The 20,519-nt window shown below is 37.1% G+C and overlaps 1 protein-coding gene across 1 annotated transcript in view; it reads right to left on the reverse strand.

The window, feature by feature from the left end:
- Nucleotides 1-1,667: 1,667 nt before the first annotated feature.
- Nucleotides 1,668-20,519, reverse strand: part of LOC102922596 (aldehyde dehydrogenase, cytosolic 1-like) — a 35,657-nt gene continuing 16,805 nt past the window's right edge. The window contains exons 7-13 of the mRNA XM_006985411.4: nt 19,570-19,683; nt 17,953-18,055; nt 15,888-16,072; nt 10,075-10,239; nt 7,748-7,905; nt 4,757-4,831; nt 1,668-2,437 (exon numbers count right to left, since the gene is read on the reverse strand). Of these exons, the coding sequence (XP_006985473.1) occupies nt 2,365-2,437; nt 4,757-4,831; nt 7,748-7,905; nt 10,075-10,239; nt 15,888-16,072; nt 17,953-18,055; nt 19,570-19,683 (873 nt within the window). The 3' untranslated portion in view covers nt 1,668-2,364. The remainder of the gene's footprint in view (nt 2,438-4,756; nt 4,832-7,747; nt 7,906-10,074; nt 10,240-15,887; nt 16,073-17,952; nt 18,056-19,569; nt 19,684-20,519) is intronic.

Consider the following 20,519-nt stretch of genomic DNA (forward strand, 5'->3'; position numbering starts at 1 on the left):
TTTTAGGATTAATATTGCAACAAGGATGTGGATGTGCACAGTGAGGTAGAGAGAATCCCACTGTATTTCTAGTGGCTGAGCACCTGCTTCCTGTATTTGAGAAGTGAAAAGAAGGTAAAACATGCTGGAGTGTTCTGATCTATAAGGTTGTTTTGAATGTACTTCCATGATCCAATCAATTCCAAGTCAATTTATAATCAATATTAAGCTCATTGTAACTTAATTTTCCTTCTTTCTTCCTATTAGTATCAGGATGGAACCAATACTAACACTCATCTGAAGTGTGATATAGTTGTGCTAAATCAAATTGGAGAAATCCTTCTTATAAACTTCAAATAGGACATTATGACAATATTAGTCTATCCATAGGTGAACATTAAGGTAGAATGGTAATGGGGAGTGAGATCCTCCTATAAGTTATATGGACTTCAGGTACAGATTACTTTCAAAGTTACCCTGAAGTTCAGTGTTTCTTTTCTTTTCAGTTTTTCATTTGTAATTGAAAAATCATTCTAGCAGATCAAGATGCTCTATATGAGTGACTGCTGAACCATTTCTCTTCTCTTTTAGAAACCGAGTCTAAGTGTAATATGATTTTGTACCTAGGCTACTTTAAGTACTTGTTCACCTCATATGGGGGTCGGAATGTTTGGTGGAAGAAGAGGAAGCACTTTTCCTTCAGTTATCAAATCACATTGTACTCTATGGTTAAGGTTACATCCATCTGTGTGACCTCTTTTAAAAAGGGGGAGATGTCCACTGTATTCCTGAATAAACTGAGCAGCTATCTGTGATCTGTGTTTCATTCCAACCTAAAACAATTAAAAAAATAAGAAGCCTTCTTTCTACTATCTTGCTTTTGTAGTAACAGAAAGTGCTCTGTACATTGATGTGAATCACATGAGCTACAAGACCAAACTAAAAGGACAGAATGTGTCAAACTTCCTCCAAATATTTAAATCTTTGGACATAAATTATTGCGTGTCTCAGTTTTTTCTAAAGTTGTTTTTTTAGAGGATAATTAACATAGGGATTCACACCTGGCTAAAATGCAGAGAATAAATCTGTGATATGTTCAGAAATAAATGGGACTTTCATATTGCCACCCATCTCTCCAAGGCCCAGGGAACATCATGGAAGAAGGGTAAAAATATTAAGGGCCAAAGTTCAGAGAAGACTGCTCCAAAATAGCGCCTTCTGGACATGACAGGTTTATTGTACTCATGAACTCATATGGTGGTTGTGGTTAACTACACAAGACCTAGACAAGTAAAAGCCAGCTAACATTACAGTATGATGCAGGAGCACAGAAATCACCCTCCTAAGAGGAGGGGTTAACAGTTGACGGCACTGGTGGAAGGAAAGTCAGTGTTCCCCAGAAGTATGGCTCCTCGAAGACTGACCATGTCCCACCAATGGCTCTGCACTCATGTGTATGTGGGCAACATTAACTGGATTCAATGGGTAACAATAAATTTAAAAGTACCTGAAATTAGGAGGGAGATGTACATGGATGCAGATCTGGGAGGAGTCATAGGGGAGAACAGTTTAAATATGATCATAATAGCCTGTATATATACATTTATATGTATGCATATATGTGTGTATCTGTGTGTGAAATTTTCAAAGAATAAATATATATTTTAAAAATTCAAGTTGAAAAAAAATCATGTGAGAGTGCTTTATTAAGCGTTACATTTGAATTTCCATTAGACATTTCATTGACAAGTAGGCATGGCATTCTAGAAAACATTTCAAAACACTCAGAGGGGATAACCACAAGGAACAGAGCAACTTACTCTGCAGTCATTATGCACACTGAGTAATTCAAGGAGTCACTGAGGGACAGAGACTAAATCATGACTGGTCCTCTTTACCAAGTAAATATTCTAAGCAAGTAGCCACAGTGAAAAGCACGTAAACTTGACAGTCATGGAGAGCTTGCACCTAAATCTACCCTTTCAACCTAGGATATGAATTGGGATCACATATTACAAGGCTAATGTTTCTTTCAGATTAAGCTATAGGTTTTCTATGTATAACATTGATACTGATGAATCACTTATGTTTAAGACATCAATAGAAGGCCTGGTGATGGTGGTGGTGCACGCCTTTAATCCCAGCACTCAGGAAGCAGAGCCATGCAGATCTCTGTAAGTTTGAGGCCAGCCTGGTCTACAGAGCGAGATGAAGGACAGGAACCAAAACTACACAGAGAAACTCTGTCTTAAAAAAAAAAAAAGGAAAGGAAAAAAAAGAAAGAAAACAATAGAAGAAAGAGTTACAGGAAAACACCCCTATACTGGTGACTACAGGCGATGTATAGCCATTACTGAAGGGGTTCTCTTCACTCTGCTGTTTTCTTTATGAGTTCTTCTGAGATATTTTTATTGCGACTGTCTTGAGCTCAGTGTATTCATAAATACCATGCTCACCCCTAGAGAAGGAAGAAAAATTGCATATAAACATGATTGCATACCGCAATGTAAGTCAAATATAATCCCTGGTAATTTGGTGAAAGTTTTTCTTGCTTATTTGAGTAGTGACAATGTAAAATATTTACTGAATAAATAGTAGTTCATAGAGTTGCTAGCTAACCATAAGCTTCATGACCAAATATAAACTCACCAATGGAGAGCATTATTCTAAAATGTCTTTTATTTTAAATAATTCGGCACTGTTTATTTTCACAGACATTATTTTTTGTTTACATTACTCTACTTGACCATATGACTCGTTACCAGAATCATAATTCAACCTGGTCAGATTTTTATCAGATCAATAAGTAAGAGAGGTGTTAGTTTACGTTGTACTCTATGGTCACTGAAGATCAGCAGATCATCCACCATCTGCACTAGAGCCTGAATTCATCATCTGCATTGTCGCAGAAAAGGTGAGCAACTAGAGAATGACCAAGATCCACTTTAATTCTGGGAGCTCTGTTCTTCTGAAGCTGGAGTTTTAACAGGATCTTTTGACTCTGGGCAAAACAAACACCTAATCTTTTTAGGTGGGATTTTTGTTCCTTTGTTTGTTTATTTTGGCTTTGTTTTATTTTATTTTTGGATTGCTTGTATTCATTTTAAGAAGGAAAGAAACTAAAGATTGGCCTGATTCAGGCTTTTCAGATTTTAGTAGATGTTGGTATTCTCTAATATTCAACATTTTACAATACAATAAAAATTATCAAGTCAACTCCAAGTAACTAGAAGCTGAATTGAGCCCATCTGTAGATACCATGGTGACTTATTAGGGTTCTACCTGAGGCCAATTTTGGAAACCATGAATTCCTTCAACCTGGTGGATGATTTAATTTAGAAGGACTGCCGTCAGTTCTGTTCTGCATTGTTTGCATAAGAAGATTACATTACAGGACTATTCCTAGGATCATAAAACCTATAACAAACAGGTTTGCAAAGGAGCTGGATTTTGGTACTTCTCTACCAGCACTGCTCCTGATTCAGTTATAAATGTAGACAATGTCTTCTTCTCCTGAGCAATCAATAATCCCATAGTATTGATTGTTTTGTGAATAATTTAAACTTCTGAAACTAGTTCTTGAAAACCTCAAAAGCATGTTTTTCAAATATATAAAGTGCTTGACCCAGCTCTCTAAAGTCCATTAATGTACTGTTTAAATAAGTAGTTCCTATCAAGGAGGCAGACAAATTAGCCCAGAATATTGACCAAGTTGCTTCCCCTTTGTATTTAGGGTTGCTATGGAACTGGACACTCTCTGGAGAGCTCGGTGTGTATTGTGACATCAAGGCTGACCTAAATCATTTTCCTGAGAAAACTGAACATATATTATTTTAACAAAGACCACAAGAGCATCTATCCCCTTACATTTCTCCTTAGCTAAGAAAAATCTATATATTATTGTCTCTCATTTCTAAATATTCTGTATACAAATCCCCTGGGCCCTTCATCAAATGTTGATTCTGATTCAGTGGATCTTGATGAGCTCTAGTAAACCTGCACATAGCACTCTTGCTTCCCATGACATTCTACTCAATGTATAAAGCAGTATGAAACTAAGCTATGTCTGCTTAGTGCCAAAAAATGAGCCTTAATGAAGGTTCAGGGAAAAGTTTGCTAAACTGACTTGACAAACACAGCCAAGAAAATAAAAATTCACCTGAGTTCACTATTTGGGGCTCTTTGGGAACCCTGATTCCAAATTTGTTAATTCTGCTTTTCTGTCTTTAAAAATAACTCATAACTCTTGGAAAGTGTCATTAGAGGTAATCATCTCAGTAATTCTGTGTGGATGTTTTCCAGCAAATGCCTTACTTTACAGATGCATCATAGTTATTAGGTATACTTAACCAGAAGCATATCAGTTTGAGTGAGATAAGGCAACTATAATTTAAAAGGTATATCAAATATCTAGAATGTTTCGATATTTATTTACATGCAACAATGTCACCAGTTTACCCTTTCACCTGCTTTCTGAAAATGTTGCCCAAATAGCTTCTATTCACATGTACCATAGGCAATCCTATACATAGGCAACAATTTATTTACCAGAGTGGAGTACTTAGCATGGCCCTGTTTGGGTAGTAGGAGCTTAATAAAGTACATCCAATCTACAATTGCATCTCTGCACTAAGGAAGTACTTCCAACATTTAAAAACTATTTGGTACTAAAAGTAGGTGGAGTTTACCCCCAAAGTAGTGAAAACAGAACAGTTTCCTAGGAGTGGCAATCCTTATCACAAAACATGTATTTATTGTAATATAAAGCTTAACTTACAGCTCTCGCCCATTTCCAGACATCTTGAATCCACCAAAGGGGCACTGGATGGCCATAGCCAAATAGCAGTTCACCCTAAAACAAAGAAGAGGTGGCTACTATATATCATATTTAACTCATCCCATAATTTCTAAGCAGGAAATTTAAAAAACTCAGAAATCTTTTTAAGAACTACTTTGTTTCAATCTAATGTGATCACTGAGATAAAAAGCAGCACTGTAATTTAGAATACACAAAGCATTCATGTATTACCTAGAAATAAATTATACAACTATGAATATGAATATATATATTATATATATGTATGGTTAGCTTGAATCATAACAGAGGGAAAAACCAATGTGCCATAAAGGTGCCATCAAAAGAAGCAGCTGAGGCTGGGTTGGAATGGCGTTCTTTAATGCCTTATATGCATGAAGCTTTTGGTGGTCTTGAAGTTCGCACACTTAGCAGTCTAAAACCAACTCTCTTTAGCAATTATTGTATGTGTCAGTACTTGTTTCACTTCTTGGTCAATAGTGGTAGCAGGAATTGGGCCCAATTATCAATCTGGTAATCAGCTTTCAGAAATATTTCGAAGATGTTTCTACAGAAAAATACAGTTAAAAAAAATGTGACCAGAACTAAAGAGAAACTCAGTAGTAGATGAAGGCAATGGGAGAGTGCTGACTGGAGTGCAGTTCTGCAGGGCATGTGCAATTATTGTAATGCTCATGCAGAGAGAATGATGTTCTGTATTTTATAGAGCAGCTGTTGACCTCTGACAGATGATTTATAAAAATACATGGACACAGTAAGTCTTTAGTAAATGTAGAATATGAACATGTATGAGTTAGAAAAATTGAATTTACTAATACTTTTATCATAGAAAAAAATCTGTGTTGATCATTAGTTATACTAATTAGATGAGACTTTGATTACTTTTAAGAGACTTGAGGGAAAATGCCACTATAAAAACCTAACATCAGGCCTTTGAGTTCTTGTGTTTAATGCTATTAAGATTTTATAGCAGTTTTAAAAAGTTTCATTGAATAACAGACCTATGCCCAGAGTAAATCACAGAGACATATTATGATTGAGATTTTTGATTCTCAATCTCATCCCTCATTTGGTTGCTTATATAATTTTTTCATTCATCTAATGTGTGTGTGTGTGTGTGTGTGTGTGTGTGTGTGTGTGTGTGCGCGCACACGTGTGTGTGCATGCACAGGGAAGATAGATGGAAGCCAGAGACGAGATAAACGTCATTTTCTTTTTATCTTTTTTTCAATTGCTCTCCATCTTACTCTTTGGGACTACATCTCCCACAGAGCCTAAGGCTCACCAATTTAGCTATATTTCCTAGCCAGTAAAATCTAGGGATGCTTCTGCCTCTGGCCACAGAGGTAACTCAAAGCACAGGCCAGCGTATCTGGCTTTCACACAGAAGCTAGAAAGATATTCAGTCTCTTATGTTTGCACACCAATCACTTTCCTTGCTGAGCCATTTCTGCAGCCCCATCTTATATTTATTTAAGTTCTCAATAATACAGTCTATGTGGTCCTTATGTGAAATGCAGGGGACTAGTAGTCTTTCAGTTTGGGGGTTTTCAGTCTATGGACTATTCACATAGGTTTTACTGGTAGAAAATCCATATTTGAAAATACAAAATTGGAAATGCTCCAAAACACAAACAATTTTAACATTACATTGCCATATTTCAAAGCGTTTTGGACTTGTCATTTTAGTGTCAAGCTGCTAAACGCATACATTGTAAGCTCTCAATAAGCTTCTAAATCTCAGCAAGCTCCTAGTTTTTATACAAGACAAGGTTTGGGATATCAAGTAGTAGGTGTTGGGTAAATAAAATGATGAGTGCAATAAATACATTGCAACTTCAAACCAATGGTAACTAGCTGATGAGATGACTCTCACTTTCATGGGAGGAAATGGTATATCAAATGATCCAGAGGGTCACGAACTGCCTGGTTGTGTCCCTTAGGATGCTTTTCAGTGCCTAATTTTTTTTTAGCTGGACTAGGTGAGAGAATGAAAATAGCTTGTGCCATTGCCAGGATTGAGGGGAGGGAGGATTGATGAGAAAAATGCTGCTGAGGAAACAGTCTGGGGAATGGAGCTGGCTGGGCAGAGCCTCAGTTAGAGAGGAACAGCCTGAGAATTTGTATTAAAGCTAAATTACAAAAATCAAAGAACAGACTAAGTGAAAAGCTAGAGAAAGTGCTGGAGAGGTGCCTCAGAGTTCAGTCTTTGTTGGTTTTACAGAGAACTTGAGTTGCTTCCCAGCACCCACATCCTGTGGCTTATAACTGCCTAGAATCTAATTTCAGTAGAGCTGATACCTTCTTCTGGTTTCTTTGTGCATCAGGCACTCACATGGTGGACTGACATACATGCAAACCCATATGCATAAATTAAATTTTAAAAAATAAATAATTATCACCATGTTTAGGATGTAGACCTGTGATCCCAGCCACTCAGGAACATGTTGCAGGAGGATGGGAAATCCAACGTTAATGTGGGCCACAGAGTGAGTTCATGGCCAAATTCAGAAACCGAGTTCCTGTCTCATATTAAAAAGTTTAAAGCAGACTAGGATAGAGCTCATGACTAGGCCATGTGCTCAGCTAATGTAACACCTTAGGTTTGATTTCAAATATGTCAAATGATAATAACAGCAATAGTGTCTAGTGGATATAAGATACCAATACACATTTTCTAATTTATGGTTGATTATAAAAGAATTTTTCTTTCATTTCACTGAGTGCCCTGAAATCATCTAACAACACGTATATTGTATAAATCAAACAGCCATAAAATAGTCAAGTTACTACACAAGTAACTTGAAAAGGTGGAAGAGGATATTTTTTTATTTTTTTATTTACAGAAACTATTTTGCTAACAGGTCAGATAATTCTAGTCTGGAGGAAGTCAACTCAGTCTGCCATTGTGGCTGATACAGGAAAAGCAACCTTTACTTCAGATGCACTTACCATACTATCCCAGCCTGCAGAGCAGAAGACATAGTTATGGCCTTATCCAGGTCTTTCGTGAAGACTCCTGCTGCTAGGCCATAGGTAGTATTGTTTGCTCTCTTGATCACATCATCTATAGATTTAAACTTCATGATTTGTTGCACTGGTCCAAATATCTACACAAGAATGACACAAAAATAGGTTAACAGTACATAAACTTCATATGCTTTAAATACACTACATATGCTTCCATAGAAGCCTCTCTATATGAACTAAGGTCTTATCTCTCGCTTCAGACCTACGTGTAAGAATCGAAACAGGTGGCCATGGCCAATGAACATGGAAACGTTGTGATCACGTGTGACATTCTCTGTGACACAGACACCAATCATTGTGGCAGCATTTATTCTTACTTGTTGAAACAGAACAACCCGAAATGTAAGAACCAAACGTCAAATCATTAAGTCCATGATTTCCATGCAAACATCTTATACCCCAATCCTAGCTTTCTTCATTGTTCAAGTTACTGCACAAGACAGAAAGACCAAGAAAGCAGTCCTTTGCTCTAAGAGTAACAAATGAACAATGATTGAGAACAGTGTTTATGCTTTAAACATCAGTGTATCATTGATTTAAATATCATGTATTTGGTTATATTTGGATACTTTTATAATTATAAAAATTAGCTAAAATAGCACATTTTTTTTATCCAGATTCTACTAGTCACCCAATCATATACAGGATTACCAAAAAAAAAAGAAAGAAGAAGAAGAAATACTTACTACTGCAAGCCTAACTCCAGAACCATCCTATACTAACCAAAATCTGAGGCCTCTGGCAGTGGCTAGAGTCACAGGACAGGGAACAAGAGTCAGAACATGTCTAATTTAGTGAGTCAGCCCTTCATTTCTACTGGAATCTAGTCAGTAAAACCCACACAGAACCCAGTTTGTATCTCACATGCTCCCTGGGTAATAGGAAACACCTGGATATTCTCATAGATACTAAACAACTACATTTTGGTAAGGTGTTCATCAAAATTAAATAAAAGGATTTTCTGAATGCTAGGACAATTTCCTGGGAAATGTGAACATGGGTTGACAAAAACCCTCAAGCTTCAAATGGTTTTCTGGTTCCAAGTCAATTTGAGTGTCATGGGGCAGTTAGTGTCCACTTGCTGAAGTCTGGGGGCAGACCCTGGGGTTCTAAATTCTGTCATGACCCTGTAATTGGGAAGCATAATCGTGTGAGCAGTGCAAGCAGAAGCAGGTAGCAGGGGAAGGCAGGGGGTTCGTTCAGAGTTGCAGCAATTTATCTGACACAAAATGGGCTCCCAGGTTCCAGTTCTGAAGTAGCAGATAAAAAATCCCACTGAGGGCATTATAGGACACAATAAATGCTTCCTTGAATGGAGATTACTTTCTGCTTTATTGTCATTGTGTACATGTTAATCAAAATCTACAAGAACAATAGCTTTGGTCGAAGAACTGACCAATAAGCATAGAAATTCAAATGCAGTTGAGGAGTGAATACAGACCTCCTACCTATGTTGGATGATCCACATACATTTGATTTTTATTTCTGTTCCTTATATTCATTTCCTCTCCTCATGAAGCTGAATATTACCTTTTTCTCTTTATTTGATTATATTATGGAGGTAAAGAAAACAACCTCTCAGATCCTTTGTCAGGGTTATGAGTATAGATATATTGAATGTTTAAATTATGACCCAGTGCCTTTGAGTCATTATATCTTCTTATTGTAGTATAGCGCATGACACTTTCACTGTCCAAGCAAGTGCTCATATCTCTGCATATTAAAAGTCCTCTGACTGGGAAAGTATATTAGCTACCACTTTCATCACAAACTTATTCCTCTTAATTATACATTGAATATCTGGGTACCAATTGATGCTACTTAGATTGCACTCCCCAGAACTCATTCTCACTTCCCTTACAGACAGTCCACTCTGTCTCTGTGAGGCTGACTTTTTTATGTTCTTTTCATAACTGAGATCATTCAATGCATGTTGTTCAGTGCCTGGCATATGTAACACAATATGTGCACATTTATTCCTAATCTACAAATGACAGGGTTCTTTCCCATTCTTTTGAGGCTGTGAATGAAGCACCTATTAGAGCCACTGTGGACTTTGTTCCGTGTTTGATACAAACTATTTGTAGGCCCATTGGATTCCTCACTGATTAATTAGTCTTGATCACAAATTACTTAAGATTTTATCATCAACCATTTCAGCGGAATACTGTTCAAGGAGCTGGAGGATACAAAAGTTAAACACAGAAGAAGATGGCAAGCCTAGAAACAGAACCACATGGAAGCATTACCTCCTCTTTGGCAATGCGCATCTCATCAGTAACATTGGAGAAGACTGTGGGCTGAATGAAGAAGCCTTTGTTCCCCCAGCGTCCACCACCACACTCCAGCTTGGCTCCTTCTTTCTTCCCACTCTCAATGAGACCAAGTATTTTATCATGTTGCTCCTTGTCAATCTAAGCAAAAGAAATCACAAGAAAAAGGGTGACAATAAAAATAACATATTGTAAATGAGGGCTTCAAAATGCCAGGATATTCATGTTAAATCTGATGTTTCAAAATAGGTGACAGATACTTATCTTATTCTTCAGTATGATTTCTTCCTCATGAATTTTGAGGCAAGAAATCTTAAAATTATTTAAATTTAGTGTGGTTAGGTAAGCACAGAAATTGGTGACATGGGAATATATGAAGTTTTCATACAACTGCTGTTTATTCATTTTGGAAGAAAAAATGTTAATGATTAAACACATATTTCTGGAGTTGTAGTCTTGAGTGAAATAAAAGGAGTGAAATGGGAAACATGACTGACTCAATTCCAGTGGGTATGTTACTTTATTGCCTAACTATTAACCATTCAGCTTTTTATTAGACTAATCAGGTGCCTTAGGCAGGCAAGGTAAAAGAGCAACACAACTTTACACCATTAAATAAACACTGCATAAACAAATGTAACACAACTTTACCTAGTTAATGCAATATTCCCCAACATTTCCCCCTTTTTGTCTAAATAAAAAGGAAGTGTTCTAACATTAACATAGTAAGACTATATACGATAAAAACAGTTATCAAGTAAGAATTACATTTACAATATTCGGACCCTTTGCATTTTGTAAATTCAGAGAAATCACTCTATTATCTATCGTATCTTGATCAATCCAAAGCTTTGTAACAAATTTACCTTTTATCATTGTGATACCTCAGTGAAACCCCCCACTCTATCCCCTACAGACAAAGAGAAGCTTAAACTAGGATTCCTAAGTGTAGGTAAGAACTTAGACCCCTTTTCTTCAGGTGGCTGTATCTGCTACAGGGACTTTGGAAAACACAGCCAGGATATTCGACCAAAAGACTAAAAAGGGAGGCGGGTTAAAATAAATTATATGGTCTGTGCCTTTAAGAACTAGCCTCACAAAGAAAGGGGAGCATTCCTTCCAATCTCCCTGCTGTGAGTTAGAGATTTGGAAGAGCTTCCCTGGAGGCTTGTAAACTTAGAAAACACCTTACTTTTGCATTCTGTACCTAAAGTCTCCAGTGGCAGCTTTGGGGACTAGATCTAGGCACAAGACCCACACTCTATTGTCTCAAAAAGGGGGCCTTAGACAAAGATATCTCAATATAGAGAGACCCAGGCCAGTTTCAAGTCCCCAGAAATGATGGTGCCAGCCCCAGGAACTCAAAAGAACAGAGTCAGGCTGTCTGATGGTAACCAACTGACCACGAGATGCCCCTCTCTGGACACAACATGACCAGACCCTGGAGAGGAGTTGTAAAACTCCTGACAGGGCAAACAGATAAGCTAGAATAAGATAAAGTCCAGGCCCGGGAAAAACTGGACCAATCAAGGATGGACCCGTACTAACCTCCTCCCCTCTAAGAAATTTTATGGGTTTTGCCTATAAAAACTAACTTCCTCAAGAAAGAGTAACTCTTCCCTGCCTCACTTGAGATGGCTTGAGATGAGTTCCCTGTCATGACTTGTAACAGATAAACCTTGCTTTTGCATTCTGGTATGCTCGCCCTTGGTGGTCTCTCTGGGGGTTACAATCTGGGCACAACAATCATAACTAAGGAAAACTGTAACTATAGCTATCTACTCTTCAACTCCATCAAAGACCCCAGAAGGAAATAGTATTGCCCTAGTAAACAGAAAGTGCATAACAAGCAACTTCTAAAACTATAGCAACAACAGAGACATCTGGTTTCCTGGACAGTCACCCAAAATTCCTTTGCAATATTGGGGCATCCATCTTTGGCCTACAGGCCTAGAATATCTGGCAGGCTTTTCTAAGAAGCAGGAATGTTGAGGGACTCTCCCACCTTGTTTTGGCAAAGTTTGGCAGTCTTTTCCTCTTGTGACCTGTTTGTCCAGTTTGTACTGCATACTATCAGCAGTCAAGGCAAGAGTAGTTTCTTGCCTAAATGGCTAGCTTTGCTACAATTAAAGCAAATTTTATATGGAGGTTCTTTGATACCCATCTTCCTTTTACGAAGTAGATTGATGCTGCCAGGAGCAGACATGTCTCACTGTCATGAAAGTCTTAGACTATTAAACATCTTAAATGCCATATTCTATAGGTCTCTGAAGCATTTTAAATATATCCATCTACCTTAAATATATCTGTTTAAGCTTGAAAACATACCTAATATGACTACAAGCTTAATTATTATAGATCACTAACTACTAACCTGTATTTGTTAATTATACATAAAATTTTAAAATAGCTACATAAGCACAATACAACAATTAAGAGTAGAAACATACATACAACACAACCCCTACTCCATGTCTCAGGGAACATTGTGAAATAGGGGCCAGAAAGTTTATAAGAGACAGAGAACCAGCATGTTTGCTGTGAGAGAGTGTCTTCTATATATAACAGGGAAGCCATCCATGTATATGACCCATATCTCAAAAATATGTTCACCTAAACAAGACCCATACAATGATGAAAGCAAGTAACAAGCAAACATGGATATGGAAAATCTCATAAGACTCTACACCAGAGGAAGAACCAGGAAATAAATAGCTGATGACAGAGAAAATCAATATTGCCAAAGAGTAACCCCCTGACAGGATACCCAATCCCAAGCAGTAAACCATCAACATACAAGCCACACCAAATGCACTCAGCAGGCTATATTTATACATAATTATAGATATATGTGCAGCAATAATTAAAGAAGATGTCATTGACTTGAGGGGTAGAAGGGACTAAATGGAGGAGAGAAAAGGGAGAAGCAGAAATGTACCATACAGTTTGTCTCATTTCAGTGTGTAGTGAATCCTTGAGATTGATATTACTATATCCTCATTATTAGCAAGAAAATTGAGTAAAGGAAAGGTCTAATTTCTTTTCAAACTAAAATACTGATCATTCTAAGCATATGTATGTATATCCTTTTATATGTATACATGAGTGAAGTCAAGCAGAAAACACTTTATAAATGAACTATCCTTATGTGAACACTAATATGAAATATAAAATAAGTAACATACCCATTATAACTGCTGAAAAACTCAAATGCATTAAGTTGGTAATCTTAAAGAAAGAACTCTCAAACTTGTAAAAATTATTTTTCCTATACAAATATATATTGCCTTCATTTTCTCCATATTTATTTGGTTGTGATATAGAATGAATTCCCAAACTCTGTTTAAAAGATTTGGTGATTCAATGAGCAGTGGATGAGATACTAAGCAAGTGCTTAGTAAATGCCTCTTCCCATAAGCTTTTTCTTATTACAGATAGATAGATACACAGACAAATGACAAAGAGAAAGGGAGAGAGAGAGAAGTATCAAGACACCTGGGACTTGCACCTTATATTGGTCAAATTCTCAGCATGCCTCTCTGTTCTACTTACACAGTGTTACCTGCCACAAGCACCTAAGGAAAGAGTGAAGCCCGGTGCTAATCAGCTAAAAAATAGGATTGTGTGATTTCAACTTCTATGATTCAATAATTAGGTCTATTTTAATGTACTCCCCTTATAAGTTATAAAATATTGAAACTTAGTTTTTTTATAAAATACTGAAACTTAGTTTTCTGAGGATATTGATTTCTCTCCTGGTGAAGAAAAATATTGGTCCTTGTTCAGAATTATGTATTATATGTACCCATAGCTTCTCTTTTTCCTTACTGTCCTCCTAGTATGCACCTACCTGTCATCAGTCTAGCATCTGTCTTCCACTCATCTACTCTCCCAATCTATGTTCTCATTCATATATCTAATGATAAACATATTTTATGCTTATGCATACAAACCAAGAGATACTTAGAATGAAAAACAGTAACAACAAAAACACTCAGGATTATACATTTTTTTTCTAGACAATGAGACACACAAATAGAAATTTGAAAAATTACCAAATGTGATAAAAAAATCATCAACTACTTCTACATAATCTCTGAACTCAATGATTAAAAAGTACAATGATACTGAAGCAAAATTATAATTCTTTCACTTCATAGTTACCTTATGGCTTAGGTACTTCACTACTCAGCGTTGTTTTTGTCCTAAAGTTTTTCTATTTTTATATTTGTGATAAGTAGAAAATTCCAAGACCTCTTTGCAAGCTAATTAAATCTAGGGAAATAAGTGACTATGTTATTATTGTGATTTGCCAGACTCCTCTCTCAGGGTATAATTGATAGCAATGTACTCTAAGTTTTTGTTAATTGAATTTTAAGCTATACTTATTAAATAATTCAAGAATGAAGTTTTGTTCCAACTAAATAGTAAGAAAACAGTGTATCATAGTTAATATGAAGGAATAACAGCCCCAAGGTCAATGTCCAGTCCCTAGAGCACAGCTCTCAGGAACAGCTCTACTGGCTCTTGGGGACAGGAAGCTGATTGTTGTGATGTTTTCCTATTCTCTGTTGGATGTGCAGCAGTGCCCCTTCCTCTGCTCACCAGATGTGAGCAGATCCTTCTCACCTTGTTGTGACAATTTCACTTGTGTTGAATAAGGTTAGTGTCCTCTATTGTGGGGGTTGGGCACAACTGTCTCAGGTTGAGGATCACTGTTTTAAAGAAGGATCCAGAGTGAGGATTGAATGCAGAAGGTCCAATAGCTTGACCAATGGACCATGAACAGAAGTTGTGCAAGAGCAAAAGATTACCATCAGGTGAGAGAGACAAAGGCATTCATATTTACAGTAGATCTAACTATATAGAAGAAACACAGACCCGCCAAGGGAATGCCTGGCTTTAGATAACTGAAACAAGAAGCTTCTCTGAAGCCCAGAAACCAGGTCCTTCAAGAACACTTATGGTATTGTTACATTAGAGAAACTGAGGACCCTGCAGAGGGTTGGGGAGTGTTTTACCACTTATAGAATGGCAGCTGAGATGAAAGATTGATCATGAGGGAGAATTTACAGATAGGTTACAAACTTCAAGACTAAAAATATATATGCAGGAATTAAGAGTTTTATCAATTAAAGAATGCAAGAAATGATAGCATTTTTCTTTTTTCTTTTGGAATGTCTATGTGAGTGTAGTGTGCAGGTGTGTGCGTTTGCATGCATGTGGGTTGAGGTAAGAGCAAATGCATGTACCTATGTGTGCACTTGCATGAGGAAATGTGTATAGTTGCTTGTACATGCATGCACATGTGTGTGGATGCCAAAGGTTGATATTGTGTGTCTTCCTTAATGGTTTTCAATTTTTCTACTGAGGGAGGCTTTCTCACTAAACTCATTGCTCCAGTCTAACTGGCCAGCTCACCCTTCTTAACACTGAAATTACTGATGGGCTCCTACACACATCTGCTTTTATGTGGGAGCTTTTATCTGAAGTCTGGTTTGTAGGGTTGTGTGACAAATGTTTAATATGTTAATCCATCTACCCGGCCCTTCTTTCCATGCATCATTCCAACCATGGCTCTATATAGTTTCTATATAGAAAGAAAAAAATGGCCAACACAAAACAGAATGATGTCTTTGTTGTTTGAAGTTAGATTCATTAAATTGCCTGATCAAGATAATATCAGCTACCAACAAGCATGTATAAGAAGTTAATCTTGCTTAACCAAAATTAGGCCTAAAAAGATTAATTTTACATCCAAAATGCTTGCCTTCTTAATGATTACTCACCTGAGGACCTTGATTTATTCCTGAGTTCAGAGGATTTCCAAGAACATATTTCTGAGCCCGCTCAACACTCCTTTTCACAAACTCATCATAAATGGACTCCTCAACGAAAAGCCTGGATGCTGCTATACAAATCTGACCCTGGTGGAAGAACACTCCTTGGTGTGCAAACTCAACAGCACTGTCCACTGCAAAGGAAACATTCACAGGAGAGAAGGAACATTTTTACAGAATACACCAACACACACATATTTCTCAGATGCAATATGTTGATAGGAAAAAAGATCAGTAATCTGATGAGACACAGACTCAATATATTCCACTGCTTAGAAGCCACGTAACAAATTAGATTTCTTGATCCTTTATTTACCATGGAAACAATCATAACAAGAGAACCCTGAAAAAATGGTGTCTCTAATGACTTCTAAGGAATGTAGAAATGATTAGAAGATCAAATATCATTGCAAATAACTATAACTACTTCAATTTTATAATTCTTAAGGCAATTGTATTTCTGTTAGGTGTCAGGTTTGAACTAGCTGACAAGAGAAATCTGAGTTGCCCATTGACTTTAATAATTTCAAAACATTATTGAATTCTTTGGTCAATAGAAATGGGTTAGGTTTCTGAAAATGAGACCCAAACAACTAAAAATCACTACATCAGAGCAATTCACCTTCCCACCCTACTCCAGGAAAAACATTCCAAATTCTAACTAAAGCCTAAGTCATGCAAGCATACAAAGTCTTTGCTTAAGGCTTGTCAGGGGGCTCATCGGTTAAGAGCACTGCTCTTCCAGAGGGCCTGAGTTCAGTTCCCAGCAACAACAGGGCAGGTTGGTATCGTCTATGTAACTCCATTTCCGAGGGATCTGGAACCCTCACACAGACATGCATGTTGGCAAAACAATGCACACAAAGTAAAAAATAACTTTTTGCTTAGCTGGATGATCCAATGTGCCTAAATTTTTTGTATTAGAATATTGTTGATGCTAAACAAAAAGTCGTGTGTGTGTGTGTGTGTGTGTGTGTGTGTGTGTGTGTGTGTGTGTTAATTTTATAAATGAGAAATGCTCAGTTTATGATTGTAGAACTTGGGTGTGAATCAATGAGCTAAGAGTAGGCATTGAAAGTGTAGTGAGGAGAGTTTACAAAGTGACAAACTAGGAATTTTGCTAATCAAGTAGTCAGTTCTAATATTTCTAGTAAAGATCCCAATAGTGGCAACAGTGAATTCCATAAACTCTTTGCTTATAGCCTGTTTGTAAGTATGAAACCACTGAAGGATGAGTCAAAGGAATTTCTTATCACAAATTTTAGCTAAATCTCTACTGTTTAGGAAGTAACTGAGGATTTCATTCAGCAATAAAATCCGAATGATCCGAATCATTATGGATAGGGTCACATAAAACAATAAACTTAAATACCCTTTGTATGGAGAGAGAAACAGAGACAGAGACAGAGACAGAGACAGAGACAGAGACAGAGAGAAAGGAAGGAAGGAAGGAAGGAAGGAAGGAAGGAAGGAACGAAGGAAGGAACGAAGGAAGGAACGAAGGAACGAAGGAACGAAGAGAGAGAGACAGAGAGAGACACAGAGAGAGAGAGAGACAGAGAGACAGACAGAGACAGAGAGATATTTGACAGGTCCAAGTTTCTTCTGGCCCTCTCCAGATGAATGGTCCAGAGTGAAGGCAGAAGAAAACTAGGAACTTGCTGGCAGCAGGTTCCTTTTGGTTCCAAATGTCTCAAGTATCACATGTCCTCAACACCATTGAAGGTATGGAATTATCAAAACCATATCACAGACCCTAGACACAGTCCATTTGTACTACCTCAGATTGACACTGGGAAGTAGCAAGCTACTCCAACCCAGGATAAAATTTTATCTTTGTTTAATTTATGGGCTGTATGCTATAGAAACAATTGAAAAGCTTTCGAGAATCACCATTGACTCTACTTCCTTACACCTTGAAGCAAAGTCGTATAGCTATGGACTTCAGGTAACTGTGACATTATCAGGCATCAGGAGGAAGAAGGTGAGATGCTAACAAGGGACTTGTACTCACAGTCAGCATCCGCAAACACAATGCAAGGACTCTTTCCCCCAAGCTCCAGGGTGACTCTCTTCAGATTGCTTTTCCCTGCAGCTTCTTTGATTAATTTACCAACCTGGAATCAAACATCACATAGGAAAATGAGTTTGTTCTTGTGTAGATAGGTTCATTTAATAATTTCCATTTATAGGACATTTGTACCACCATTTAATTTTATTTAGAAGAAACATGAAATGGTGTTGTTCAAGATCTGGCACCTTCAGGTATAAAAGCCTCCACCATCAGTCTGCAAATGTGAGGCAAGTCAGAAAATATTCATGGGCATATATCAGAGATGACTTTAACATGTGGACAGATAAGAGTTATTTTTCATTTTCATCAGAATTTCCTCTCTTTATTTGATCAGAAATCCACCCCAAGCACCTCAGGTATTGACTTTCCAACCCTCTGGTAACATTCAGACAGCTCTGTCCAGACAAACTTGTATTCTCTCCATCATCTAAATCTCAACTTTCTTCCTCTCTTTCTATATATTCCCAGGCCAGACTGCCTCCAGGTTGGTCCTTTATTTGAGATCATTCTTAGCAAACATCCTCCTTGAACCTAGTTCTGATGAGATGGACATGAGTCTGATTCTTTTTCATTGATCTTTTAAATCTCATAAAGATGTTCCTGAGTCAGCCTCAAATGGCGTCATGTATGTCTGTGTAAATCTCCTAACTACACAGTCACTGCCTATTTTCCTGCTGATTTATGACAGTGGTCTCACTCTTAATTGCCTCCTTTTATTTCTTTCTTTCTCTCTCTCTCCCTCTACCTAACTTCCACTCTTCCCCTTTTTAAACACATGTCACTTTGCACAGAAAAAAAAGAAACTGCCTCTGAGCTCTTTGTTGCTACCACACTTAGCTGGAATCCTGCCATTATCATTTCTTCTCTAATTCTAGTTGCTTCTTTGAAGAAAAATACATTGCTTTTCTATTATTTTATTTTCTCCGTGGATCATTTCCTGTCTAGAATATTATCTATGATCATTGTTGGTTTTGACTTTTGAATCCTGTTTAAATTATTATTGATTCTCTCTTTCTTTATCTATCTATCTATCTATCTATCTATCTATCTATCTATCTATCTATCTATCTCTTTTATCGTCTGGCTTTCTTTTCCTACTCCACATGCTGGAATGTAATGAAAGGTTTCTACTTCATCAGAATAATAAGGTAATTGTTTAGGTCTATGTGAAGTCTGAACTGCTATTGTGCATTTAGACAATATAAAATTAAGTTGCCTAGACTTTCAATCTTTTAAATATTTTATGAAAAAATTTAACTCCAAAATTACATCAATAGAAATAAATAAATAGTAAGTAGGTATGTTTAGGGAAACTCTGGCTAAAAATTAACTTATACCCATTTATTCTTATTCGTTTACTATAGTCTTCCTGAATTAGTAACAGATATTTTCTTCTATCCAAAATTTATCCACTTGTGCTTGATAAACATATTTGGAGTCTAAAATAAGTAACAAACCATCAAAACAACTTTTTTAAAGAAAGTTTTGGCTGACAAGACAGCTTCACAGAGCATGTTTCTGCTTGTTAGAGATGAGATTTTCAGAAAATGGGATTACCTCTGTTGATCCCGTGAAGGATACTTTGTCAATGTCCATGTGTGAGGAGATGGCTGCCCCTGCAGTTGGCCCATAACCAGGCACAACATTCACCACGCCAGGAGGAAATCCTGCCTACAAGTTAAGAAGCAAGCAGTTAATAAATCAATAATTCAATTCATAAAAGACCCGAGTGGGAGACAGGTGCTGTTTCATTGTGCTTGCCTTGAAAGTTCTTCCATCAGGAAAACTCACCTAAGTTCATTTATCCTTTGTTCCTTGATGTTTTTAATTCCTTATCCACATGAAACTATCTCTAAAGGTAGTAGCCCCTTAGAACACAATGTTCTAAGTACAAATCTGTCAACACTGGTGTATTGGTTGCTTCTCATTTGCTATGATAAAACATTGACAAAAACAAACTTGGGAAGGAAGGAGTTTATTTGGTTTATAGGTTATGTCTATTATTGAGGGAAGCCAAGGTAGGAACATGGAGCTAGCTACTAAAACACAGACCATGGAGAAATACTACATACTGCCTTAATTTCCCTATCTAGCTCATCTACCTTTCTTATACAACCAGACCCATGTGCCAAGGGATAGCAATGCCCACAGTGGGCTGCATCTTACAACCTCAATCAGTGATCAAGAAAACACCCCACAGGCATAGGCACAGGCCAATCTGATGAAGGGAATTTCTCAGGTGAGGTACCCTCTTTCTAGGTATGGCAAGTTGATAACAAAATTGTGACAACTGATCATCACTCCATTGATTAGCTCTGTCAAATTTTATAAAAGGAACTCAAATTGATAGGATATAAGAGTGTATGTTAAATTACCAATAACAAAAGGTAGAATTTATTTTCATCACCAGCAAAATGAGAAACATATTGGCACAGCAGGCATATTGGCATATGGAAGCCTCCAACCTTTAGAGATAATAAAACTAAAACAACTGCAAAATTGTTCAC

Source organism: Peromyscus maniculatus, chromosome 1 (genome assembly GCF_049852395.1).
Source record: "Peromyscus maniculatus bairdii isolate BWxNUB_F1_BW_parent chromosome 1, HU_Pman_BW_mat_3.1, whole genome shotgun sequence".
Lineage (NCBI taxonomy): Eukaryota > Metazoa > Chordata > Mammalia > Rodentia > Cricetidae > Peromyscus > Peromyscus maniculatus.